We start from the raw sequence: 26,477 nt of genomic DNA on the forward strand, positions 1-26,477 counted from the left end.
CCCGAAATTATCTATTTTTAGGTCACAATGGCTCCCCACTAGGTCGGAGCCGATGTCACCAGATAAAACTACGCAGCAAGCAAGAAAATTTCCTTTTCCTAACTTGCTCACCGCTGTGTTAACATGTTTGCTTGAGCTCGTGTCGGTAAAAAGTTTGCTAAGTAATGTTCGATATCGAAATTCATTTGAATTTGGTTGTTGGCAGTTTCGCCGGCGCCAGCGGCAGTGTAGTAATTTTCTGTTCAAAACAAGCGAAGGTTTCCTGACCTGCCGCATCGCCGCCGCGGTATCTATATGAAGATGGACGTTTGAAAGCGTTTGCTTGATTAAAATCCTGGTTTTTCTACTGATAAAAAAGCAATCCTTCGTTCAGGTATGCATTTTCATTATTATTTATATGTCTGTGTCCTAATTACAGTAATATTTTTGTTTGCCACGTGTTATCTTCCGAAATATCGGTGAAAACCGGCTTGAAGGTTATGCTTTTACAAACGCTTACTTGCGTTTTGAATGTGTTTCATTTACATAAATTTACTAACAACTATTTTCTTGTTCAGGATGTTTTTGTACAATCTAACGTTGCAAAAAGCAACGGCGATTACACACGCCATCCATGGCAACTTCTCCGGTGATAAACTACAGGAGATTGTGATCTCTCGGGGCAAGTGTATTGAATTGCTCCGGCCAGATCCGAACACAGGCAAAGTACACACATTACTCAGCGTTGAAATTTTCGGTATTATAAGATCTCTCGTCGCGTTTAGGCTCACCGGTGGCACGAAAGATTACATTATCGTCGGCTCGGACTCCGGCCGCCTGGTCGTTCTCGAATATATGCCAGTGAAGAATATATTTGAAAAAGTACACCAAGAAACGTTTGGCAAATCTGGCTGCCGTCGTATTGTACCCGGCCAATATTTGGCTGTGGATCCAAAAGGTCGCGCTGGCATGATTGCTGCGATTGAGAAACAAAAGCTTGTCTTTATTTTCCATCGGAGTCCGGAAGTAAAGCTGACGATTTCATCCCCACTGGAAGCCCACAAAAGCAACACTCTGGTCTATCACATGGTCGCCGTTGATGTCGACTACAGCAATCCTATGTTCGCATGCCTTGAAATTGATTACGAGGATGCCGATGCTGATCCTACCGGCGAAGCCGCACAGAAAACTCAACAGACGCTGACTTTTTATGAATTGGATTTGGGTTTGAATCACGTCGTGCGAAAATATTCTGAACCTCTTGAAGAGCACGCTAATTTTTTGGTATCTGTGCCTGGGGGGCGAGATGGTCCTTCTGGAGTTCTTATTTGTTCTGAAAATTATCTGACTTATAAGAACCTGGGAGACCAAATGGACATTCGTTGTCCAATTCCAAGAAGGAGAAATGATCTAGATGATCCCGAACGAGGAATGATTTTTGTTTGCTCAGCCACCCACAAAACAAAATCGATGTTTTTCTTTCTGGCACAAACTGAACAGGGAGATATATTCAAGATTACCTTAGATACTGTTGGGGAAGTCGTCACAGCAATCAAGCTCAAGTATTTTGACACTGTACCGGTGGCAACGGCGATGTGCGTTCTGAAGACTGGATTCCTCTTTGTCGCGTGCGAATTTGGCAACCAGTAAGTTTATTAATTAATTTATTTGTTTGTTTAAATGTGGCACTATGGTATCTCCTGCATCCGGTATTTAAGATGGATTCAGGTCGAATCGGTGCTAGAGTAACGAGTGCATATCATCGTTGAAATTGCTTTCTTATAAGCACATTTCTGGCATCGCACGCGACAAATTATATAATAAATTCTCCACAATTTCTGTTTTAAAATCTAATTTTATTGTTTAGTTATCTATATCAAATTGCTCATTTGGGTGACGATGATGATGAACTGGAATTCAGCTCTGAGATGCCATTGGAAGAGGGTGACACCTTCTTCTTTGCCCCACGCTCACTTCGAAACTTGGTACTCGTTGATGAACTGGAGTCGTTATCGCCAATTCTGTCCGCAAAAGTCGCCGATCTTGCTGGCGAAGACACGCCTCAGTTTTACATGGCTTGCGGAAGAGGTCCGAGAAGCTCTATGAGAGTACTGCGGCATGGGTTGGAGGTTTCGGAGATGGCTGTTTCCGAACTTCCCGGTAATCCTGATGCTGTGTGGACTGTCAAGAAAAAATCTGATGGTAAGCATAGATATTTACTTTATTTTTGTTAATATTATTAGATTTGGCAGTATAATGATGAACCCTAAGTCCGTGTTTCAACTGAATTTGTCGTTGATTATAACATTTAACACCACTGATTGTTCCAACAAAATGTTTCATCATTTTAGTATATCTACATCAATATTTTAACATTTATACTGTTTGTTACAGATAAATACGATGCCTACATTATCGTGTCCTTCGTCAATGCTACCTTGGTGCTTTCCATTGGTGAAACCGTCGAGGAAGTAACTGACAGTGGTTTTCTCGGCACTACTCCAACGCTCTGCTGCGCGTCATTTGCTGATAATGGTTTGGTACAAATTTTCCCCGAAGGTATTCGACACATTTGGGCATCAGGACGAGTGCGAGATTGGAAAGCCCCGGGAAAAACACACATCGTTCGCTGTGCCGTCAACCAACGCCAGGTTGTCATCGCACTTACCGGCGGAGAACTCGTTTACTTTGAAATGAATAAAGACGGTAAACTGCATGATTACGAAAAGACACAACGGATGAGTTCCGATGTGGTCTGTATGGCACTTCCCAATGTACCAGCTGGTGAACAGCGCTCATGGTTCCTAGCCATCGGTCTAGCTGACAATACAGTGCGAATTATATCACTCGATCCCAGCGATTGTTTATCGTCGAGATCAATGCAAGTTCTGCCTGTTTGCGCTGAGAGCTTATGCATCGTAGAAATGGGATGCGCTGAACGAGATCAGGAAGATGCGGCTTCTGCGAGTACGACGACTTCATTATATTTAAACATTGGTCTACAAAACGGAGCGTTATTGAGGGCTGTTCTGGATCCGGTATCGGGAAATTTGACTGATACTAGAACACGATACTTGGGCTTACGGCCGGTAAAGTTGTTCAGGATTCGTATGCAAAACTCCGAGGCAGTATTAGCGATGACAAGCAGATCATGGTTAAGTTATTATTATCAGAGTCGCTTTTATCTCACGCCGTTGTCATACGAAAGTCTGGAATATGCCTCTGGTTTTAGCTCTGAACAATGTCCAGAAGGTAATAATTATAGTACATTTTTCTACTTTTTTTTTATATACGCATAGGATAACACCTGCTTGTCGCTCTTCATAGGCAAGCAGTTTTAATACTGTGCAAGATTATAATTCTACTTGTCGCCTCCGCTACGTTTCAGTGACGTATTGGAGGACTCTTGAGATTTAAGACAATCACAGTGATTCTATTTTTCTTGACCACTTTTCACACATTTATCCATTTTGTGTTGATTGCAGCATGATACCGAACAGCTAGTATATTTTTTGTATCATAGTTCTTTGTTGTATTAGTTTAAAGAGTCAACTTACTAATGAACTAAGCAATTTGGGCATTTGTAATTAGCGTCAATCGCTTTGCAAACCACACAAGTTCGATTCATTGTTAAGTTTTTAAAGTTTGTATTACAAAAAACGTTGCAAAGAACGTTTACTTATTGGTTATAAATGAATCACCATTAGATGGCACTGCATAATAAACATTCTAGCCAATCCCGCAGGAAATACATAAAACTTCCTAACCTGCGATATCGCATCCCTACTCAGTCTTTTAGTTTGTGTTGGTGTGGAACGTCATTATACAATAATCAAATAAAATTAGATAGCCGTCCGCGGTGAGTGCGTACAGGTGTCGTGCTTGCTTCTACTCTCGTTCATACTCTCTTTGTTATTGAATAAACACGCGACTCTCTTTGCACGGCGGCCGCAAGTTAAATGCGTTAGATGTTCAATGTTGGCGCGGCCAGCAGCGAGTGCGTGCCGTACATGTATACAAATGAAATGGACTCGGGGCTCGGCAGCGACGAGGAGCAACGGCGGACGCGCACCAAGGAGCAAAAGCAACGCCGTAATGAGCAGCTGGTGAACGGCGCCCAGAACTGCTTCATCGACGCCGCGCTGCTGCAGGACGATGAGGTGACCACCACGTCGGCGTCGTCTTCGCCGCGCTGCGAGCTGGAGCAGCGTCGCACCGAGGAGCGCCGCCAAGGCGCTCTTCTCTTCAAACGGGCATCCATCAATACAGCACAATGCTTCAGTTAGCTGGACCATCCGATGACACTCCACCGGAGACACCCTACAACTCTATTGTACACCTGAATGGGGCACAGCTTACTTCTGTTTGTGTATCTGATATGTCAGATGGGATTGAGGTTGATGCTGATGCAGTCATTGAAGAGGAAAACACTAATAAACCATCACTAGGTAAATAATAATATTTTTAAATTAAGAATAGGAGACTAAATAATGAAAATGTTGTCTAGGGTTCTATGTAGATCTCAATGATGTTGAAGATGAGCCAGCACAAGAGGTGGCCTCTAATGCATCAGCAACAAAAAACATTTTCTCTATGGTTATTGATTTTGAAGCACCCAAGAAGGATATGCCATCACATTTGTTTAGAAACACCGCCCGGCGAAAATCAAATGGATCAAAAGGTGACAAAGCTACAAAATCAGCAGTGGTGTCACCTCAGCAACAAGCCGCAAGTAAAACTAAAGTTGAGGTGACATCTCCGAAAAACGCCGATGACACTACAGCTAAATACGATCAAATTCGATCACCGGATCGTGTTCCGGCCGTACAATTCACCTTGGAGTGCGTTGACGACGATAACAGCTCCGAAATGGAAGCTGTGTCGTTCATAACGGACGCATCTAGCGAAACGAGGATCGATATCACCGAGAAATCGCCCGAGTTGCAATCGGACACCAAAGTAAAGAATTTGTATTAACTTCTATGGCAATTGTCTAAACATCTAAATGTTTACATAGTTTGTGAGGTTGTCCGACTTAATGTGTCAGCCTGCGCGATTGGATAGCGACGTTTGCAACGACGTTGTGTGTCCAAGGATGAGTCGCTCAATTCCTGAGAGTTCCTGGGTGGAGAGTCCGCTGCTAATGTCGCGATCTGCGGGGTTTCGCATTGCGCCAAGGCCAATGGAACCTGATACTTCTAGTCTCTCAGATAGTACAGGTGAGTTTATGCATTTAAAACTATTGTTTCAAGTCTGTTTTCAAATACATTTGGTGAAATAAGCGCAAAACCACCACAGGTGATTCACGTATGCAAATGACGGCGGTAACATTACTGTATTTGGATAAAAGTGTAAACCCGTATGTTTACTCGGTATCGACAAATTTGCGTACGAAAAAAATCTGCTCAATGACTAAGAGTTGACCTTCTAATGCCTCAAACAAAAACGATGTAACCCAGGTGTGAAGTGAATACATATTTAAACAATTATTATGTTTCAATTTGTGTGCACTGATATATTTTATGTTTTGTTCGAAACAAAATTTTAAAAAAATGCACGGAAAATGAAAATTTTACCGTTATTCTAATATAAACATAACCGAATATTCAAACTTCTGTAATTGCTACATAATTGAGTAAATCTCTTTAAGTTATTTGATGTACTTTTAAGTAGCACATTAGTGAAAGATGCTTGATTTTACTTCTCGGCTTAATCTGTCTGATAGATTTCTCGCGTCTACGCTAACTGAGAGATACTTTGAAAAGAATCAAATCGAGGTCACCCACAAAGTCGCAAAGTTCCGCGTTAACTAAATCGCACGCCATTGAAAGCAAATAATCTAACTTTTTTCTGCTTTCTTTCCATTTTGTGTGTCTTTCATTAATTATCGTAATTAACGCCCATTGTTATTAAAACTCCGTTTAGGATCCCAAACTGGGCCGTCTCAACGCCGCCTTGGTACGGACCTGCTGCGTATGTTCCTGGAAGAAATGGACACTGATACCCACGTGCATGTGGGCAACCGCAGCATTAAAGCGCATCGTTGCATTCTGATATCACGATGTCAGTACTTTGCTGGGACTCTTCGAGGGCGATCGATTGAATTGGACGGTTTTTCATATGATGCTGTGCATTTTGCGCTGTGTCACATCTATAGCGGCGCATCGCATGTACCGGACTCCATTAGTCTGGTGGAGTTGGCAAGTTTAGCTGATTTGTTAAGCCTGGAAGGATTGAAGGAGGTTGTTTCGCATGCTTTGAAATCGCGGCATTGTCACAACTTTCATTCGCCATGTGCCGGATGTCTTACAGGGGTTTTGGAGGTATACTATTTTTATTTTATCATTATATAACCGAACGAACAATATATTATATAATGTTTGATAGGTTTTGCCATTATCGTCTGCGTATGGATTAGATGAGCTGTATCAAAAATGTTTGAAGTGGATAACAACACATTATCTACGTATATGGCCCAGCAGGGCGTTCGCGTCGTTGCAGCGCGAATTGCGCGAAAAATGCGTTCAACAGCATGTGGTTCACATGAGCGCTGCTACCGTCCTCGCCACTAGTTTGTCCTGCGACCGATTACTGGCTTCTCTGCCCAATTTAAAGTGGGCCGAACCGGTTGTTCAATTAGCGCTACAATTATCACAAACCTGTCAGACATATGTAACGCAGCACTTCACCGCCGTGCTGCCGACGTTGATGGATGCAGAACCTTGGAACTATCCGCGAATTGAGGAAATCTTACTCAACGCTTCATCTGGATTGACGTTGGATCAAGATTGCGGTGTTTATTCCAGGTAATTATCTCAGTTAACGCATCAACACTTTATTTTTAATAAATGCCTAATGGTTTTTGTTTAGATGCTCTCACATGTTGGTTAAAACCAAAGATAGTGCTAATGTAACATTGCACGAAATGTTAGTGAAATTAAAGGAGCACATCGAGCGTCGCATCGTCCTGAAATCGCACAAATTAGGAAAGTGCCAGCGTTGGTTGCGCATGGAGCCTGAGCTTCGCGCACATATTAAATCTCTTGCGAAAATGTCCGAGTCCCTGGTGAAAAATACCAAAACTGATATTCCTAGCCGGCTTCCGCGCATGATAAGCTCTAAAACAGTAACCAGTTCATCAGAATCGTCGCGAAATTCCAGCCCTGCGACCTCCCAGAGCCACACCAGCCCCTCCTTACGACGTAGTTTATTACTAGCAGCGCGAGCTCCACAAGTCCCGCCAAGTCCTTCGGCCACACGTCGTATAAGCACCCTTACTATGCCGACAGCCGCAAGTGCTGCGAAGAGCGCGCCGCCCAGACACAACAAACCATCCAATCCGAAGCAACAACCGCAAAGTCTTACACAACCACGTCCTATCTCAGCTCCGTCGAACTTACGCAAAAGCGCATCTTCTAAATCAGCAAACAAGGAACCCGTTGTTAAAAAAGACACGCCCCGGAGACCTGTGAATAGCGCAGCTACGCGTAAACCTGCGACACCTACAGCTTCCAAAAAACACACGGAGATATCAAAATCAAATGAGAAGATCGGCGTAAAACGCAAACAAGTTGTGTCCACGACTACTAAGAAGGTCGTGCAAGCTGAGACGAAGTCGCCGCAAAAATCTCCCGGTATGGTACGTTCTAGTACATTCCTGAAAGACGAGCCCACCGTACTTACACTCTCTAGTCATGGTAAAATGTAGAATTGTTGGATCTAGTCGTGTATATTTTTTTTTTGTTCGTATGCTTCCAACACTAGTCATTGCGAACTGTTTTCAATTGTTTGCGCTCACGCTCGTTCTCTTGGTTGGTGAATTGATCTCTATACTTCAAATCTCTGCGTTCGACGACAAACATACAGAACATTCCCAGAATTTACAAACAATTTGTGATAAAGATGCAATTTTACATTGATAGACTATTTAAAGTAATCATAAGCTGAACAAAACTTTGAAGTACGCGCAGCTAATTGAATGTTATGTATACTCGTGTACATAAGATTGATATAAATTAGTTATAAATGTCGCGCATCTTCGTCGTACTACATATATAAATTTTAAGTTATTTGGGGCCAGTTTTTTGATTCGCGCACTTAAAATACATTCCTGTCTATATTAGAAGTAATTTTTTTGTGTAGCCGGTATTAACCATTTTCATGGTTAAATCTTACTGAAGTGACTTATCTTAAGGTGTTTCAAAGAATATAAAGTAAATGACCTTATCAAAAATGTATTTAATATTTTTTATTATTAAATTCAGGCGCACCTGTTTATTTCTTAGCCTTCTTAGGTTCTACTTTCTTGGCCGGCGCGGCCTTGGCGGCACCCTTTTTCGGCTTGGGTTTGTCGCCACCCTTCGTCTTCTTGCCGAAGAGTGATCCGTTACGCGCTCCGGTCGACCTCAAGTTGTGGAAGACGACGGTGCGGATACGGTTCCTCCTGGACTTGGCCTTGCGCAGTTTGAAGCGATCGTAATCAGACATCGCTTGCCTCTGGAAGAGTAAATTAACATAATATTAAAATGAATTCAATACATTCAATATACATCTAGTTAATTATTTGAAGTATCAGTTAGGTTTTAATAGCTTCATTTATGTATCAGACGGCAATTCCTATCAAAATGTATCATCACTTTATTTGTCTCTGAGAATTAGTTTAAATGAATTATATGTTTTCATTGTTACCTTTTCCTTGGAGGCCAATTTCTTTGCCCACATGGACTGGTCCCATTTTTCTAAGACCTTTGCATCAGACCATGCCTTGCGTACAACGCGTTTTGGGGCTGAGAACGGATATTTGACGCTCAATTTAGTCAAATGCAACTGGTTGATTCTGATTGGGATACGTGGAACCTCCGTCAATGGTCCATCAACTAATACCTGCAAAAATAAATAACCACTATTGAGCACAATCATTTATATAAACTCAAAAAACAAAGGGTATTTAAGCATAATCAGATAAAAATTAAAGTAGCTTCATTTATGTATCAGACGGCAATTCCTATCAAATAGTATCATCATAAAAAGTTCTGAAGAAAGTGTGCAGCTGTTGCTAACACTAGATAAAATTTATTTAAAAGTAAACTTACCCTAGTTTGATCAATAACATCGACGATACTGATCAATTTTCCCTTGTAATCGCCGTCGGCGATCAGAGCCACGCGGCCTGTCTCAACAAACCTACTGAAGGGCTAAAATAAAACCAAATTAACTTATGAAACGTTATGATAAACATGCGTGTGAGGTTAGGGTATGTAAGGCATGTCGAACGCTTTTCCCATTTTAATTCAATCGAATACTAGTAATATAATCAATGAGTGCAAAAATCACTTCACAAATTATTGATTGTTTAAATTTCACTGAACGTTCTTCTACCCGGTACGTATTGTAATGATTATTTAGGAAAATGTTAAGGCAAAACGCGACAGACGACTTACCATGGCTGGATGATGTTGAAAAAGAACTATGTCCACCGGAAGACCCCACAAAATGTTTACTGCGCAACGCTTCTGCGCATATCCGTTATTGGCTGCACTGTCGATCACTTGTTGCCCGCTAGGTGAATAGTGGAAGCAAAAAATGTAACCAGAATTTAAATATTACTTACAAAAGAATATCATTTATCTTAAATATTATTACAACTATTTATTATTAAACCATAACTTTAATTTATCATATTGAAATATTACAAAAAAAGCTCGTATTATTCGGAAATAAATAAATTTTAGTTCGTTAATAATTCTAGGGGATTGCGGTTGGGAAACATTGTGAAGGTTAAATAACTGATTCGCAGCTGAACATGACAGTAAAATGTTATAAATTGCGTTGTATTGGAAAATCAAACGAACACTGTGATATTATCGCGATGCATCCAGAATACAGCAACTACTCCAACAAACAATATATCCGTAAGTTTTTAAGACAAATTATATTCTATAAATGTATTCGAAACAATCTAAACTTTTGTAGCTAACCAATATTATTACCCAATGGCAGCATATGCGCCTCCAATTGCACAACAAACAAACCGAATTTATGTGAACAAGAATTTTATGCAGCCGCCTGTCAGTAACACAGTTCTAGTGAATCCAAACTTCAGCAGACAAGTTCATGTTAATCCGAATTTTTCTAAACCCAAGACCGTCTTTGTCAACCCAAATGTGTTTAATAAAGTTGGTGTTGCCATGCAGCCTCCTAAAACTGCATCAAGTACAATTCCAACCACCACAACCACATCCAGCACAATGTATACAAAATATTCAAAAGTCAACAGTAATTTATCTATGGTGAAGAAAACTTATTCAGTTAATAACTTAATTAAGGCTCCAATCATTAAAACTAAAACTAAACTGGTCAGAGTTGCTACTAAATCAAAAATAAATTCAACAATATCTCAAAGAGTTATGAGTGAAAAGAGTTACAAACCAAAGCAAATCATTAGTAGGCACAAGTTAATTCGAAACAACCTGGTACAAAAATCCAATATTGTAAAAACTAAATATAAACTTGTGAGAAGTAGCAATCAGTTGCCAAAGAGTCCAAGAATGAGACAGCAATTGAGAAAGTTATCAGTATCAATGTTGAATTCTCCAAACAAATTCAAACTCGATAATAGGACAAGGAAACAATCTTGTACAATCATCAGATCTAGATATAAGTTGACCAAAAAGGCTTATATGATGAGATTAGATCCACAGAACAGCATTATTAAAAATACTAAGTTTAAATTGATTAGGAGTGGTAAGTTGTCACAAAGTACAAATAATTCAAGTGACAAATTGAAGAAAACGCCGATGTTAGTTCGAAAAAAGAAGTTTACCAAACGCAATTTGGTGTAAGTTATATTTTTACGTTTACTATGGATTTAAAGGTCTGAAAATGTTTGATAAATTGTTCTAGAAAAATCAACAAGAGGAAGTTACAGAAGAATAATATTCCTTGTGAAATTTACAACAAAAGAGGAACCTGCAAAGGCCTGGCAAATGGAAAATGTTCAAAGAAACATGATCCAAATCAAATACAAATTTGTGTCTGGTAAAATTATTGGTTCATTTCATTTTATTTTATTTGTGTAAACTTAAAACTCCGTTTTAGGTTTTTGCAAGGGATTTGCCGAGATGACAAATGCACGTTATCGCATAAAGCATCGCCTGAAAAGATGCCAACTTGTAAATTCTACTTGGAAGGGATTTGCCACAAGGATAACTGCCCGTATTTACATGTCAAGTTGAGTAGGAATGCGCCAGTGTGTCGGGACTTCATCAATGGTTATTGTGCGAAAGCACGCGAGGTATATATTAGTGTATTTTTAAGTTTTGTCAATTTATTGCTTTCATTATGTCTATAGTGTGATAAACGACATCAATTTTTGTGTCCGGACTTCGAGCGCGATGGGAAATGCAGCAAGAAGTTGTGTAGGTATCCACACGGCAAGGCGGTAAGACAATACAAAGACACGTTGCTGAACGTTATCGCCAGAAACAGAAAATCAAAGGTGCAGAGAAAAAGCAAAGCGCAGCCGGTGAATAAAGTTTCTGCGGATGTTAAAACGGAGAATAAACAAGATAACGTCGATAATAAGCGATATTATGAATGCCCATCAGGTGTTGCTAATGGTGTAAGTAACGTGGGGAAAAATGTTGAAGATTCGGAGGAAATCGAAGAGGTTGGTAGTATTTTCGATCGGCCGAAACTTGGCGCGTTGCCTTCGTTCATTTCGCTGTGATCTTTGATTTTTTGCTGCTGGTTACGCGCGCTTTGATGAAATTTACAAATATCTATTGATTTACTTATTATTGCTTGATGAATAAGGACTTATTATATTTTTAAATATATATTGGTTTAAAATAAAGTTATTTTCAATTAATATTTGTTATACTGGATGTGGAGGGATCACTAAAAAGAACTAAAATTGAGCACATGTACTACTTGAAGATAATTGGGCATAATGCATAGCAGTAGGATGCAAAACTAAGACACTGGCGATGAAGGAAAGGACAAGGCAAGAACACAACTATTTGTCCGCCCTGAAATAATTTTTCAAATAAATATATTTCTTGCTTGAAATAAACAAACCGGTTTGTTGTAACAATTAACAAACAAAACTGTCCTCATCTTTGGTGTAGGCACAACTTTCACATTGTTATCAATAATTGTTATCATTAAATTAGCTAGTGACGTTTTCTTCTTCTTCTGCTCAACCACCTCTCTGAAATTGGTTTAATGTGTCATACGCTTCAAGGCGGCTCTACTGTTCAACCGCAGCTTACTCAACGCTGACTTTTCCGATTTCAAGAGTCTGCGATTCGCAGGAGCGTTGTATCCTAACACCGCGGACGCATGCAATAGAAACGAGAGGGCATTTTCATCAGCTGAAACTGAGATGTGCATCCATTTATTTAACCACTTCATCATTGTGTCTACGTCGAGATCTTCAGCGTTTAAACCTACAAACATCGAAAAGAATAATTTTTCATGAATTTACAGCCAAGTTAATATAGTGTACCTCTAAGATGACAGACTTTGCGCATTTGTTCAGCGGTCAAGTTTTTAATGCCACCTTCTTTGATTATGGCACGATCCATCGCTAGAATTAACTGCGCTTTGTGTCTCAGTTTTCGTTTGGTGCGCCAGAATGTGTTGACGTCGTGGAGTTTTGCTAAGTGCATCTAAAAACACACATAGAATCAAATAAACTCTTAAACCTAAAATCATAATCGCTCAATGCGGGTCTCACCAAATGCAATCTAGACATTTTATCCAAATGAAATGGAATACCCTTAAACATATCAATACAACCAATATATTTATGCGGAAGAATAATCTGCTTCGTTTTCATCTCGGCTTGTAGCAACAACCACAGTTTTGCATCCACGATCTGACTCTGTATGCACACATTCGGCGCCGTCAACAGTTTTATGATTGCATTGCTGTGTTTCAGTCGATTGATCATTTTTTCGTCTCCAAAGCGTTTCTTCTGCTCTGGCGTCCAAAAGTGTTCAGTCATTAACTGCTTCGGAAATAGATACGCCAATGGCATGAGCACCATATAGCCGGCCGGGAGTGCAGAACCAATCAATACAGGTGCCAATTTAACCATTTCTCTAGGTACTCTTTCATAAATTTCTAATTCGTGTCTGGTTAATTTGTGCAAACTCTTGCCAGGTACATTAACTTTAGGTAAGATTTTCATGAACTGCTTTACATCCTGATAGAAAAAGGACACTCCATCCATGAACCCTCTATAAACAGTCATGGCTTTTGGAAATCTTTTCGCAAGTAAACTTTCAAAGTTTCTAATGTAGTTTGAGTATCTCTGCAGCATGTAGTTGGTAATCTCCACTTTCTTTTCATTTTTGGTTGAATAATAAGCTATTCTTAAACTGCACACACAGAAAACAGAAATATATTAACATATTGAAATAATGCCACACATATTATGATAGACTTCAATAAATAATTATATATCATTATTGTTCTTTTCAAATACTGGGCATCCCTGGTAGTGGATGCCATTATCCTTAACTTAAATAATACAGCTTAAATTTTTATAAGTAAAATTATAATTAATATTAAGAATATATTACCTATGACTAGAGCATCTCTGAAATAGGACTACACTGGTGGCACTGCTGCAGCTACTGTAATTTCCAGTGCTGCAGCGAATCAAGGAACTTAGCAACCCATTAAGAGCCATTTTCACTCTGTCAACAGCACTGATCTCCACAGACAATTGTATTAGTCTGTTGCGTTTGAATGCAAGTTCGAACAGACTCTTATTGCGCACTATAATTTATTTTCGCATCTTGTGTTTACTAGTTGTTCTGATGTGTTATGTGAAAAACTACGCAAAATTCAGAGGTTAAGTTGCTGTTGTAAGTCAGATCAACTTGGATCGAATTCTACTGAAAGTGAAAATACATAATAGACCAAGCCTTTCGCAATCAATCTCGTGCTTATTTTTATGTCTTGTTGATACAGCGAACCGTGATAAATAGTAAGGTCAACTTCTCATTTGAATTTTATATCTTTTGTAAATGATTATTGTGGATGAACGGTCCTAAATTGCGTTTGTGGAGCGATTTTCATGTTTGGACCACCTGTATAATGCTCTATATAGAAAGAATAGGTGCCCTATTAGCCCAGATACTCCAAATTCATGTTACAACTTAAAAACATGCAATTATTGCTTCCTCATATTGATTTTAAACACGTGCGACACGTGTAAAGCCGAAACATCAATTAATTCATCAATAATGAAATAAGTAAGCAGTTAATTGTTTTCCAATGGTTATCATAAAGGGTAGTTTCCTATATTTCGTTATACTCTTTCCGATTTTCAACTTTGTGAATTTGACTTGGCAATTTTTGCCACCATATTTGGAAAAATTGCACCGAAATCGTTTTTATCAGTATTTTAGATTGAATTCATAATGAAGGTATTTCTGTTTTGTAATAACATTTAACATCATTAACATCTTACGTCCACATAAATACACACATTTTCAGACATTTTTAAATATATTGACTTAAAAGTGTAATACAACACGACAAACGCTACACTTCTTGAGACACTCTATACTTTTTGTGGTACTACAAAGATTCCTCAGATGGCGCGACGATGTTTGTTTTACTAAAAATATTCCAGCGAGTGAATTTTGTTTTGTTGCATCGGTGCGATAACGATGAGCCCATATTCCATACTTTCAGTTTGTGTTATTCATTGTTGCAAGTTCGGTAAATCGCGTTATATCTGGTTGATCTCCGGTGATAATTAGTGTTAATAGGCGTGTTTGGTCTTCAACTAGTTGTTTATCGCGTGGTAATTTTCGTAATACTAAATTTGGCGTGTTTGTGTATTCGCGAGTTTGTTTGTGAGGTTGTTGCCGTCGGGCGACGGCCGGGGACATTTTGTGAACGCCAAGAATTAATTGATTTGTGAAAAACATTTTTGCCATAAACAGAGGAGCATGAACTAATGCGCTATCAGGTAAATATTGTCATTCTTATCATTATTACATACAAGTTTGCGTTCCGACGGGACTCAAATTCATTTCATTATGGTTAAAAATAATGTAATTAATGTTTTGTTTCTAATTTATTTCAGTTTCTACCAACTTGCCGTCGATTCACCGTCTTCTATAACTGGTAAGTAAAATAATTCCATTATTTATAAAAACTGTTTTCCGTGTACCTAGATTTCAGTTTAGTTGTCATGTTATTTAGTGTTATTGTTTTTCTGCAATGTGGTTGAAGTTTTCTTTAAATAAGATTCACTAAAATACAATTCTCAACGTCTTATCTTCGTAAAATTTATATATCACTTAAATATTAGATGTGAAAGTGGGTAATCTTTCAGCATAAGAATTTTGAATTACGTGAATCCAATATTAGTTTATCATTAAATTCAATACCTAATCTAAATTGTGGGACTAGCATCGGTATCATTTATAAATGGCAATAGCATGAACTAAAAATCATAAAATACAATTGTTTTATTCATATAAATATATTTATCAGCAAATGTGAACATTCGACAAGAGAATTGTGTTTTTTTTTTAACACAATTTACACCTTATCGCTGTGCGAATAGCAACGTCCAAGATTACCGTGTGTTGTCGTTGCCATCCTTTCACGTCTCGCTCTGTTGCTTGTTGTAGATTAGTTTAAATCGCGGGTATTGTGCCTATTGCAATTCGCGAACAAGGTCGCGGGCAGTCGCCGCCTGCCATCGACGCGCCGGCTTTGCGCTTCTTACTTTATTATTCTAAGCTGTCGGGTCGTTGCTTGCTCGGCTACGGCATGTACTATACGTGGATTGTGGCCAATTTCGTGCAGGTATCTCGTAGCTTCAAACAAATTTCTCACGACTCCTATCGAAAATTCCACGATGGATGTTTTTCCTCAAGAAATTAAATTATATTAAATAACCATCTGATAGAGAATTTTTCAATCTTCCGTTATCAACAATTTTCTGGTTGCTATCTCTTTTAGTTTGGGAGATATTTGTTATTGAAAATCGACGATAAAATTGCCTTGCCCTTTTTTTCTAGGGAATTAAAATTTCATCTCTTAGATTTCAATTTAAACTAGCCTATTTTATAGAGAATTTTCCGTAGATTAAGAATCTGCAATTTGCCCTTTCTATCTCTTTTAGTTTACTAGATATTCGCGATTGAAGAAAATGGGCAAAAATTGATAAATGTCACTTTTTAGCACTTTTAATCGCATTTTTCAACCTTCTCTTTAATTTTAAAATCCCATTTCTATGTAGATACATATTAACATATTAGTTCTGTATCTCTCTGTATTGAAATTTATTGCGAGAAAGTTCCGTAACGCGAGTTATATTGATAGTTGTGTGTATACGCACTTGCACTCGTTGCGCTAGGAATTCTAGTTTTTTTTTGTTATAACTTTTTATATACGCATAGATAAATCTGCTTCGTCGCTCTTCATAGGCGCAAGCAGTTTTAATATCAAAGTAAGATTATACTTATTTGTCGCCCTCCTTACGTTTCAGTGACGTATTGAGTGAATCAAGTCATATTACCTCAAATGTAGTTTAGCTTAGAATTATTCTAATGAGATAATTTTTTAAATATTTTATTTGTGTTTAGGAATTGTCGCGTACTTCAACGAACACACTGCGTATTCTTGCGCTGGAAAAACTGGGCGCCGTATTCAACCAGGTTTCATTTCCCTTGGAATACACTCCCCGACAGTTTGTCGTCCATCCTGAAACATCTAATATTCTAATTCTTGAGACTGAACACAATGCTTACACCGAAGAAACCAAAAAGCAGCGAAGACAGCAAATGGCCGAGGAAATGCGCGAAGCTGCGGGCGAAGAAGAGCAAGAGTTGGCACGGGAGATGGCTGATGCATTCCTTAACGAAGATTTACCAGAGAATATCTTCTCGGCTCCGAAAGCTGGACATGGGATGTGGGCATCAACGGTGCGACTCATGGATCCCGTTATGGTAATTATTATTTTAGATTTTGTTAATAACAAAACATGGGGACACGATTTTAATGTTGTGTATTCCGATAATACTCAAACGCTTTGTTGAGTCCCCAGAACATAGAACTGGCCATAGTACCAATATTTTCGATTCTGGAAATTTTGGGTCTCCTAACCATGCGACAATTTTATTTTTATTTAATAGTTATAATTTGTGTTTTATTCGTTGGTTTAAACTAATATTTTTGTTGGTTTGTAGGGCGTGACACATCAACAACACAGATTAGTACAAAATGAGGCTGCAATGTCAATTGCCCTCGTAAAATTCCACAATTCCGTAGACACATGGTATTTGATCGTTGGTGTTGCGAAAGATCTGCAGCTAAACCCTCGACAATGCAGTCAAGGCTTCTTGGACACTTATCGGTTGGATCCACACTGCAGAAATATTGAACTTTTGCACAGGACTCCTGTGGATGAAGTACCCTACGCAGTTTGTGCGTACAATGGTCGTTTATTAGCTGGTGTAGGGAGGATGTTGCGCATGTATGATATGGGCAAGAAGAAACTCTTGAGAAAATGCGAAAACAAGGTTTGTGTTATTAACTTCTATTAAATATTAATTCACTTTTCTGATGACAATATCACACGAGTCATAATAATTATGTTGAGACTCCTGCAGTACTGATCAATTTTATTTCAATTAATACTTTTGTTTATAATTTACAAAATTTTCTAATTTCTATATATTTTTGTATAGCACATTCCAAATTTGATCGTCAGCATTCAAGCGATGGGTAAGCGAATCTACGTTGCGGACGTACAGGAGTCTGTATACATGGTACGCTATAAACGTGCCGAAAATCAACTGATCATATTTGCCGACGACACTCATCCCCGCTGGATTACATGCACGTCTGTGCTAGATTATGAGACTGTCGCTACCGCTGATAAGTTTGGTAACATTTCGATTGTTCGCTTACCACCGAATATCAGCGACGATGTTGACGAAGATCCTACGGGAAATAAGTCGCTTTGGGACAGGGGATTGCTAAACGGCGCTTCGCAAAAGCAGACACCGTAGCGACTTTCCACGTGGGAGAAACTGTCACATCCTTGCAGAAAACCACGTTGATTCCTCCCGGAGGCTGGGAGTCTCTTGTTTACACGACAATTAGCGGTTCTGTCGGTGTATTTGTGCCGTTTACTTCTCATGAAGATCACGACTTCTTTTCAACATTTAGAAATGCATATGCGAAGCGAGAATGCGCCGCTTTGTGGACGAGACCACCTTTCGTTTAGGAGTTACTATTTTCCTGTTAAGGTTTGTTTTCATTTTTCTCTTAATCCCTAATTACTTTCGGCTTGTATGATGAAATCTTTTCACATGCTAGACTTATGATATGGCAATGATATGGAAACCTTTAATAACTGAGGAAAATCAGAAATGTTATTACTTCTTTTCCTGATGGCATTAAATATTAAAATAATTTGTAACTTTGTTACAGAATGTCATTGATGGAGATCTTTGTGAACAGTACAATTCGATGGAGCCAGCAAAGCAGAAATCTCTTGCAATCGACTTGGAACGAACTCCAGCTGAAGTCTCCAAGAAACTTGAGGACATTCGTCGCCGATATGCGTTTTAGTTTTTACCATTTTGTATTTATTGTGATTATTGTAATGATTTGCGATACCTTTTCTAGAAATAAATTTCAATAATTTGTTGAAAAGTTGCTAACCGCATGATGCTTGAAAATATTCGGTCTGTATTCTAGTTCTCGGTCTGTGCTCGCTAAACTTTGTCTGATGGCTATGCAGGCACGTGAAGTTTTCTGTAATAATAGCAGCTCAGATGGCTGCGCATTCGCTAGGATACACTTTTGACTTAAATTTTACACCTGCAACCGCTCAAAATAGCGGATATTAACTATGCATTTATATATGGCAAACCTGCTTTGGGTATGGCACGAAGGCCTCCTATTTAAATGCCTGGCCACTCACTGCCACATATGCACGCTACACTTGAAAATACTCTATACTTTTTGTGGTACTACAAAAAGTCTGCAGATGGCGCGACAATGTATGTTTGCGTAAAAATATTCCAGCGAGTGAATTTTGTTTTGTTGCATCGGTGCGATAACGATGAGCACACATTCCATACTTTCAGTTTGTGTTATTCGTTGTTGCAAGTTCGGTAAATCGAGTTATATGTTGATCTCCGGTGAAAATTAGTGTTAATAGGCGTGTTTGGTCTTCTACTAGTTGTTTATCGCGTGGTAATTTTCGTAATTCTAAATTTGGCATGTTTAGTTTATCGCGAGTTTGTTTGTGTGAGGTTGTCGCCGTCGGGCGACGGCCGGGGATATTTTGTGAACGCCAAGAATTAATTGATTTGTGAAAAACATTTTTGCCATCAACAGAGGTGCATGAACTAATGCACTAATATCTGGTAATGTCATTCTTATCATTATTATGCAAATAACAAGAATTTTCATTCAAAGTTTACGTTCCGACGGAACTCAAATTCATTTCAATATTGTTAAAAATAATGTAATTAATGCATTGTTTCTAATTTATTTCAGTATCTACCAACTTGCCGTCGATTCACCGTCTTCTATAACTGGTAAGTAAAATAATCCCATTATTTATAAAAACTGTTTGCCGTGTAGGTACATAGATTTCAGTTTAGTTGTCATGTTATTTTGTGTTATTGTTTTTCAGCAATGTGGTTGAAATTTTATTTAAGTAAGATTCAATAAAATACAATTCTCAACGTCTCAACGTAAATTAATATATCACTGAAATATTGGATGTGAAATTGGGTAATCTTCAGCATAAGAATTTTGAATTATGTGAATTGTTTTGTTTATATTTAAATTTATCTGCGAACGTGAACATTCGACATGAGAATTGTGTTTGTTTTGAACACGATTTACACTTTCTTATCGCTGTGCGAATAGCAACGTCCAAGATTACCGTGTGTTGTCGTTGCCAACCTTTCACGTCTCGCTCTGCTCTTGTTTTAGTTTAGTTTAAATCGCAGATATTGTGCCTATTGCCATTCACGCACAAGGTGGCGGGCAGTCGTCGCGTGCCATCGACGCGCCGGCTTTGCGCACTTCTTACTTTCTTATCATAAACTGTTGGGTCGTCGCTTGCTCGGCTACGGCATGCACTATACGAGTACGTCGATTGTGGCCAATTTCGTGCAGGTATCGGGTAGCTTCAAACGAATTTCTCACGACTCCTATCGAAAATTCCACGATGGAGGTTTTACCTCAAGATTTAAATTATTTAAATTATTTTAAATTTCCATCTGATAGAGAATCTTCATCTGTTATAAACAATTTTCTGGTTGCTATCTCTTTTAGTTTGAAAGATATTCGCTTTTGAAAATTGTCAAAAAAATTATCAAGCACCTTCCCTTGCCAAAATTTTTCTTATGAATTAAAATTTCATCTCTTAGATTTCCGTTTTAACTAGCCTATCTTATAGAGAATAGTCCATAGATTAAGACGCTGCGATGCGATCTTAATTATCTCTTTTAGTTTACGAGATATTCGCGATTGAATAAAATGGGCAAAAATTGCAAAATGTCACTTTTTAGCACTTTTAATCGCGTTTTTCGACCTTGTACTGTTGGAAATATAATTATTTTATATTTTTATCTGATAGACAATTTTCCAATCTTTCATAATCAACAATTCGTTGGTAGCTATCTCTTTTAGTTTAAGAGATATTAATTTTTGAAAATCGTCGAAAAAAAGTATCAAGCACCCCCCCTTGGCAATTTTTTCTTAAGATTTAAAATTTCATCTCTCAGATTTCCGTTTTAACTATCCTATCTGATAGAGATTGGTCCGTAGATTAAGACGCTGCGATCAGATCTTATTTATCTCTTTTAGTTTACGAGATATTCGCGATTGAATAAAATGGGCAAAAATTGCAAAATGTCACTTTTTAGCACTTTTAGTCGCGTTTTTCGACCTTTTACTGTAGGAAATATAATTATTTTATATTTTTATCTGATAGAGAATTTTCCAATCTTTCATAATCAACAATTCGTTGGTAGCTATCTCTTTTAGTTTAAGAGATATGAATTTTTGAAAATCGTCGAAAAAAAGTATCAAGCACCCCCCCTTGGCAATTTTTTCTTAAGAATTAAAATTTCATCTCTCAGATTTCCGTTTTAACTATCCTATCTGATAGAGAATGGTCCGTAGATTAAGACGCTGCGATCAGATCTTAATTATCTCTTTTAGTTTACGAGATATTCGCGATTGAATAAAATGGGCAAAAATTGCAAAATGTCACTTTTTAGCACTTTTAGTCGCGTTTTTCGACCTTGTACTGTAGGAAATATAATTATTTTATATTTTTATCTGATAGAGAATTTTCCAATCTTTCATAATCAACAATTCGTTGGTAGCTATCTCTTTTAGTTTAAGAGATATTAATTTTTGAAAATCGTCGAAAAAAAGTATCAAGCACCCCCCCTTGGCAATTTTTGTCTTAAGAATTAAAATTTCATCTCTCAGATTTCCGTTTTAACAATCCTATCTGATAGAGAATGGTCCGTAGATTAAGACGCTGCGATCAGATCTTAATTATCTCTTTTAGTTTACGAGATATTCGCGATTGAATAAAATGGGCAAAAATTGCAAAATGTCACTTTTTAGCACTTTTAGTCGCGTTTTTCGACCTTTTACTGTAGGAAATATAATTATTTTATATTTTTATCTGATAGAGAATTTTCCAATCTTTCATAATCAACAATTCGTTGGTAGCTATCTCTTTTAGTTTAAGAGATATTAATTTTGAAAATCGTCGAAAAAAGTATCAAGCACCCCCTTGGCAATTTTTTCTTAAGAATTAAAATTTCATCTCTCAGATTTCCGTTTTAACTATCCTATCTGATAGAGATTGGTCCGTAGATTAAGACGCTGCGATCAGATCTTATTTATCTCTTTTAGTTTACGAGATATTCGCGATTGAATAAAATGGGCAAAATTGCAAAATGTCACTTTTAGCACTTTTAGTCGCGTTTTCGACCTTTTACTGTAGGAAATATAATTATTTTATATTTTTATCTGATAGAGAATTTTCCAATCTTTCATAATCAACAATTCGTTGGTAGCTATCTCTTTTAGTTTAAGAGATATGAATTTTTGAAAATCGTCGAAAAAAAGTATCAAGCACCCCCTTGGCAATTTTTCTTAAGACTTAAAATTTCATCTCTCAGATTTCCTTTTAACTATCCTATCTGATAGAGATTGGTCCGTAGATTAAGACGCTGCGATCAGATCTTATTTATCTCTTTTAGTTTACGAGATATTCGCGATTGAATAAAATGGGCAAAAATTGCAAAATGTCACTTTTAGCACTTTTAGTCGCGTTTTTCGACCTTTTACTGTAGGAAATATAATTATTTTATATTTTTATCTGATAGAGCCCACTCGCACTTGGCCGGTTTTTTCGTATGGATTTGAATTGCAGTTACGGAGTGCCGTAGAAATCTCGCCCAGGGCGCTGGTAGTGCTAAAACCGGCACTGACCTAGGAATAGTAGTTTTTTTTTATTATAATAACACGCGAACGCGGTTTTACTGTACGTTCGGAATAATTTTCTTATATGCGGAATTTAATTCTGTATCTCTCTGTATCAAAACTTATTGCGAGAAAATTCCGTATCACGAGTTATATTGATATTTGCGTGTATACACACTTGTACTCGTTGCGCTAGGAATTGTAGTTTTACCGTTTCCCGATGCCGCGTCCATTGCCCTGGCCCATCCTGGCCAGCTACGATGTTCTGCGCTTCATCCCCGAAATTACCGGTGGTGGTAGGCATTATCAACAATTTTTATGGTGGGGTTCATCCCTTAGAGAGAGGGAACTCCCTTATAAGGACAATCCTTATAAGGTCTTGTTCAAATATTTCGCTTAAGTCGCCTCAAGAGGTGACACTTTTAAAAAATATTTCCTACAAGTTCCTGACCTGTAGCTGAAATGAAAGAAGGAGTACACAAATCATACAGGTTACCTTATCAATTTTTATAGAGGGATCATCCCTGAGAGAGGGAACTCTTTAGAGACCAGTTCCTGAAATGATAGTAGGCGAACACACAAATCAAAGGTGTCAATATATCTTACTATTTCTTTTATTAATAGAATACAAGTTTAGATTTTACAAGTCAACAGAATACATGCCGCCGTATTGGAGATTAGACTTACGTGAGCTGCATAGCCGCGCGCACATATAAGCAAGTACTGTACAGTTCCCGCCGATAAAGAAATTAGCGCAAATAGTCCATTTCTAGGTGATTGAAAATGGGAACAAATATACTGGGTGTTACAAATAAAAAAATTAATATGACAACAGAAAACTCATCACTAAACACTACAAATATTGCTCGTTTTTCACTCGAGGCTTCTCCGGGAAACTGATATACAGGGTGTCACAAAAAGAAAATAACTTCTCACTTTAGAATATACGTCAATGGCAAACTTTAAACACTACAAGTATGGCTATTTTTCACGTGACATAAAGGAAAATTGATATACAGGGTGTTGTAAAAAGAAAAATTCATAGATCGAAACGAGAGACACTCCAAAACAACAAATACAGCTCATTTATGTATGGATGTCAAAGCAAATTAAGATATTGTGAGTGCCTCAAACAGATATTTGGTAACTCTGTAATTAAGAAACAACCAAACCTACAAGCTTTAGCTTATGTTCACGCAATGAAAAGGAATGCACACAGATTGTTAGAGGAAAGAAAATCCAAAGTTCAAGAAAGACAAGGACCAAAACTAGAGAGACAATCTATTTTTCACGTGTAATACCAGGATACAGAAATGGTAAGAGGATGTTATACAAAACAATTTATAATAAAATGTAATATTATTTTTTACTTGAATCCCCGCTTCGGAGGATAGCCGACGGTCGACGAGCCATATAAATTTACACTCCGCGACACGTTAATTGTTGATGAAAATGCAAATAGATTTAGCTAATAATAATGCCTACGGTTTTAATGTTACGCAACGTAAGTTAGTGTTACGCGTAATGAAAACAAAGAAATTTTACTTACATGGAAGCTCCTATATTTGCTAATTGAGAACCAACAAATTCTATTCCAAAATTGAGTTCTGTATAATTCCACAGGTGAAAAATAATCAGAGACGGCCGACGGAACCACACGCGAGCACAAATGAACTAACGATGAATCTGCGATTGATGCACATTTAACGCGTGCAATCGTACTACGAGTAGCAAAACTCCGGATCACGCCCGATTCCTATATATGCCGTTAATTGTTTGTGGAATATAAACCGATACCTATACCTAATTATAATCGGACGAAACAGAACTAGTTGTGATGAACACGCGCGATTTATCCGGCGTTCGAAATAAAACTGCAACGTGCCCAGTCCACGGCGACAACACGCGGTCACTATCAGTTTGCAATATGCTTGCTGAACGCGACCCTGGAGATAGGTTGTTTCATTTTGCATGTTGGCTGCGCGCAACTCAAAACAATGCTAATCACTATTACTAATAAAGGCAGGATGTCATGAATAATAAAATAAATAAAAATGTTATAAGCAGGAATACAAAGAATAACAACTAGATTCTAGAAGACAATCTAAAATTGCAGGAAGAGATCTTCCTAAACTTCCAAAAAATCAACGAATTTTTTAATAATGTACGAGAAATTTAACCCAAGCATTACTTAATTATAACTATCTTACCAAAGTATTTGACAGCGGATCTCGAAAAGCAAATACTGAAGCAGATTCCGAATATTTCGAATTTTCAATCTGTTTCGTTCTACCGCTTTGGGTTAATGAGAAAATAACTGAAATATTGAGAAACACGAGTCTTATTTTCCCGATTTTTGTATGGTATCTAATAAAGAATTTCGTAGATTAAGAATTTGCAATTCATTCTTTCCTATCGCATTTAGTTTACAATATCGCGGAAAATTATGTTCAATTCGTCGCAGTAAGATAATACATGACAACCCACATGTTCCGGACAATATGAAAACTTACTTGGCATGCCACTTGTACCGCAATATGTGTAGCTCAATATCTAGTTGAATATATGTAGATTCCATATTGGAGTTAGCACATTCACCGGCGGAAACAGTACACAAAACATTAAATTCACATTTTATAATAAATAATTCCATCTTCGAATTGATTCAATGGTCAATTCACTCAAATATCATTAAGTATTGATCGAATACAGCGCGAATCACCGAATTATTTAATTAAGAACACAGGTAAAGCCGACCACACCGTCCGACGGCTAGAATAAAACTATTTGCCAAATGTCGCCGTTGATGTCAGCAGCGTGCAGAGTATCGTTTGACTCAGGTAACATTGTGCGCAGCAACACACGCAAATCCAATCACTGATAACACACCCTACAAAAAACGAAAACAAGTCTTGAAAGTATGTGTATACAAGCCAAATTCAATAATATCAATCGTAAACATTAAATAAATAACTCAAAACTTGTCGTAATTATCTTTTTTAACTACTTCTGCAATATGTTTTGTTATCTTAAAAGTCATTTATTAATTTTATTAATTAGTTTCACATAAATCATCCGCTTTAAATCTAGAATGTTAAAAGTTAAGTGAAAAGATTTAAACGTTTACATGTGGCATGGTTTTCAAATCCTTATTATATAAGATAATAAATAGCACCGCGTTCGGTGCTTTGTCCGAACTGCAACAGCAACTACGTAAATAAAAGTGAGCGAGTAAAGAAATTATCACATTTCACACGTTGCTATCGTGTTGACGTCACTTGTTTTTGAGAAACAATAGTTTTACGAGAGTTTTACTTTTAAAATTACCTGTAAAATTTATTTATTAAAAACCAAAGTCCTATATATATCACCAGACTACTACTTCTATACTACTAGTATATTATTGCTATACTACTGCGATACTATTGCTATACTACTTCTATAAGACATACTACCTATCTACTAGCTATGATTTCTTATGCTGACAGAGTGCCAGATTTTACATCAAATATTTAAGTGATATCTGCATAAGTAATATGCAGATGATAAAAATGTTTAGCTGATGATGATTTTTATAAGATTCTTCATTTCTTAAGGAATACTTGCTTAAATTTACGATGCCAATATAAACAGCAAAATGTGATTTTATTCCAAGAAATAAAGATTCGATGTCTGCAGGTAAACAAACTTATCTCTTGTGCAAAATCGCGTGATCGCACACGGACACGGTGTGCACTCACTACTAACGACAAGCAATATTTATCGCGAAAACGTGCATCGTAGTGCCATCTAACCGACTATCTAATAACGGCAGGTTTAAATTCAAAACACATTTTATCAAATATGCAGACTATTACACATATACTACTAGTATACTATTGCTATACTATTACTATATACTATAGAATATTACTATACTACTTCTATAAGACATACCTATCTACTAGCTATAACAATTTCCCACCCGGCAACACAAGTCACAT

General features: G+C 37.6%; 6 protein-coding genes and 1 non-coding gene across 9 annotated transcripts; 4 read left to right on the top strand and 3 right to left on the bottom strand.

The window, feature by feature from the left end:
- Positions 1 to 30: 30 nt before the first annotated feature.
- LOC135802298 (splicing factor 3B subunit 3-like) lies at positions 31 to 16,867 on the top strand. 3 transcript variants are annotated; one of them, XM_065315860.1, is made up of 6 exons: positions 31 to 145; positions 206 to 373; positions 558 to 1,625; positions 1,847 to 2,181; positions 2,374 to 3,231; positions 16,602 to 16,867. In XM_065315860.1, exons 3-6 carry the CDS (start codon positions 559 to 561, stop codon positions 16,721 to 16,723), a joined length of 2,382 nt encoding a protein of 793 aa, XP_065171932.1. In that variant the 5' UTR covers positions 31 to 145; positions 206 to 373; position 558; the 3' UTR covers positions 16,724 to 16,867. The 3 variants fall into 3 exon arrangements, with proteins under 3 accessions (XP_065171932.1, XP_065171931.1, XP_065171933.1); XM_065315859.1 differs by having other exon boundaries at positions 79 to 373; XM_065315861.1 differs by lacking the exons at positions 31 to 145; positions 206 to 373 and having other exon boundaries at positions 564 to 705; positions 765 to 1,625.
- LOC135802295 (BTB/POZ domain-containing protein 8-like) lies at positions 3,948 to 8,216 on the top strand. Its single transcript, XM_065315857.1, is given in 7 exon segments — positions 3,948 to 4,224; positions 4,227 to 4,427; positions 4,487 to 4,938; positions 4,997 to 5,198; positions 5,905 to 6,302; positions 6,367 to 6,785; positions 6,850 to 8,216. Coding segments are annotated over 7 exon segments (2,787 nt in total). The 3' UTR covers positions 7,688 to 8,216.
- Positions 8,213 to 9,530, bottom strand: LOC135802304 (large ribosomal subunit protein eL14-like). The gene is made up of 4 exons (XM_065315870.1): positions 9,420 to 9,530; positions 9,072 to 9,173; positions 8,668 to 8,862; positions 8,213 to 8,475 (listed from the first exon to the last, which is right to left on the bottom strand). Exons 1-4 carry the CDS (start codon positions 9,420 to 9,422, stop codon positions 8,254 to 8,256), a joined length of 522 nt encoding a protein of 173 aa, XP_065171942.1. The 5' UTR covers positions 9,423 to 9,530; the 3' UTR covers positions 8,213 to 8,253.
- On the bottom strand, positions 8,935 to 9,007 carry LOC135802386 (small nucleolar RNA SNORD49). Its single transcript, XR_010550542.1, has one exon. It is a non-coding gene; the product is annotated as a small nucleolar RNA SNORD49 (small nucleolar RNA).
- On the top strand, positions 9,748 to 11,848 carry LOC135802300 (zinc finger CCCH domain-containing protein 3-like). Its single transcript, XM_065315865.1, has 5 exons — positions 9,748 to 9,890; positions 9,952 to 10,816; positions 10,882 to 11,016; positions 11,077 to 11,272; positions 11,330 to 11,848. The coding sequence occupies exons 1-5, from the start codon at positions 9,782 to 9,784 to the stop codon at positions 11,705 to 11,707; spliced, it is 1,683 nt and encodes a 560-aa protein (XP_065171937.1). The 5' UTR covers positions 9,748 to 9,781; the 3' UTR covers positions 11,708 to 11,848.
- LOC135802302 (LETM1 domain-containing protein 1-like) lies at positions 12,015 to 13,903 on the bottom strand. Its single transcript, XM_065315868.1, has 4 exons — positions 13,569 to 13,903; positions 12,719 to 13,364; positions 12,488 to 12,650; positions 12,015 to 12,428 (listed from the first exon to the last, which is right to left on the bottom strand). The coding sequence occupies exons 1-4, from the start codon at positions 13,676 to 13,678 to the stop codon at positions 12,202 to 12,204; spliced, it is 1,146 nt and encodes a 381-aa protein (XP_065171940.1). The 5' UTR covers positions 13,679 to 13,903; the 3' UTR covers positions 12,015 to 12,201.
- On the top strand, positions 16,800 to 18,029 carry LOC135802320 (splicing factor 3B subunit 3-like). Its single transcript, XM_065315884.1, has 3 exons — positions 16,800 to 16,964; positions 17,205 to 17,537; positions 17,706 to 18,029. The coding sequence occupies exons 1-3, from the start codon at positions 16,800 to 16,802 to the stop codon at positions 18,027 to 18,029; spliced, it is 822 nt and encodes a 273-aa protein (XP_065171956.1).
- The last annotated feature ends 8,448 nt before the right edge of the window (positions 18,030 to 26,477 follow it).

Source organism: Atheta coriaria, unplaced genomic scaffold (assembly GCF_025399875.1).
Source record: "Atheta coriaria isolate IRGN ID8LTWV9N9 unplaced genomic scaffold, Caltech_Dcor_3.1 hic_scaffold_16_pilon, whole genome shotgun sequence".
Taxonomy (NCBI): domain Eukaryota; kingdom Metazoa; phylum Arthropoda; class Insecta; order Coleoptera; family Staphylinidae; genus Dalotia; species Dalotia coriaria.

Bases quoted from the DNA above. Each gene is read 5' to 3' on its own strand.
- LOC135802304 (XM_065315870.1), bottom strand. The intron at 8,863-9,071 runs GTAAGTTTACTT...TTATTTTTGCAG, and splicing joins ATGTTATTGATCAAACTAGG to GTATTAGTTGATGGACCATT. The intron at 8,476-8,667 runs GTAACAATGAAA...TTACTCTTCCAG, and splicing joins AATTGGCCTCCAAGGAAAAG to AGGCAAGCGATGTCTGATTA.
- LOC135802302 (XM_065315868.1), bottom strand. From the start codon at position 13,678: ATGGCTCTTAATGGGTTGCTAAGTTCCTTGATTCGCTGCAGCACTGGA. The intron at 12,651-12,718 runs GTGAGACCCGCA...GTGTGTTTTTAG, and splicing joins AAATGTCTAGATTGCATTTG to ATGCACTTAGCAAAACTCCA. The intron at 12,429-12,487 runs GTACACTATATT...CGATGTTTGTAG, and splicing joins CAAAGTCTGTCATCTTAGAG to GTTTAAACGCTGAAGATCTC.
- LOC135802320 (XM_065315884.1), top strand. From the start codon at position 16,800: ATGGCCGAGGAAATGCGCGAAGCTGCGGGCGAAGAAGAGCAAGAGTTG. The intron at 16,965-17,204 runs GTAATTATTATT...GTTGGTTTGTAG, and splicing joins GACTCATGGATCCCGTTATG to GGCGTGACACATCAACAACA. The intron at 17,538-17,705 runs GTTTGTGTTATT...ATTTTTGTATAG, and splicing joins TGAGAAAATGCGAAAACAAG to CACATTCCAAATTTGATCGT.
- LOC135802300 (XM_065315865.1), top strand. From the start codon at position 9,782: ATGACAGTAAAATGTTATAAATTGCGTTGTATTGGAAAATCAAACGAA. The intron at 10,817-10,881 runs GTAAGTTATATT...AAATTGTTCTAG, and splicing joins TTTACCAAACGCAATTTGGT to AAAAATCAACAAGAGGAAGT. The intron at 11,017-11,076 runs GTAAAATTATTG...ACTCCGTTTTAG, and splicing joins CAAATACAAATTTGTGTCTG to GTTTTTGCAAGGGATTTGCC.
- LOC135802298 (XM_065315860.1), top strand. From the start codon at position 559: ATGTTTTTGTACAATCTAACGTTGCAAAAAGCAACGGCGATTACACAC. The intron at 2,182-2,373 runs GTAAGCATAGAT...TGTTTGTTACAG, and splicing joins TGTCAAGAAAAAATCTGATG to ATAAATACGATGCCTACATT. The intron at 3,232-16,601 runs GTAATAATTATA...ATTTGTGTTTAG, and splicing joins CTCTGAACAATGTCCAGAAG to GAATTGTCGCGTACTTCAAC.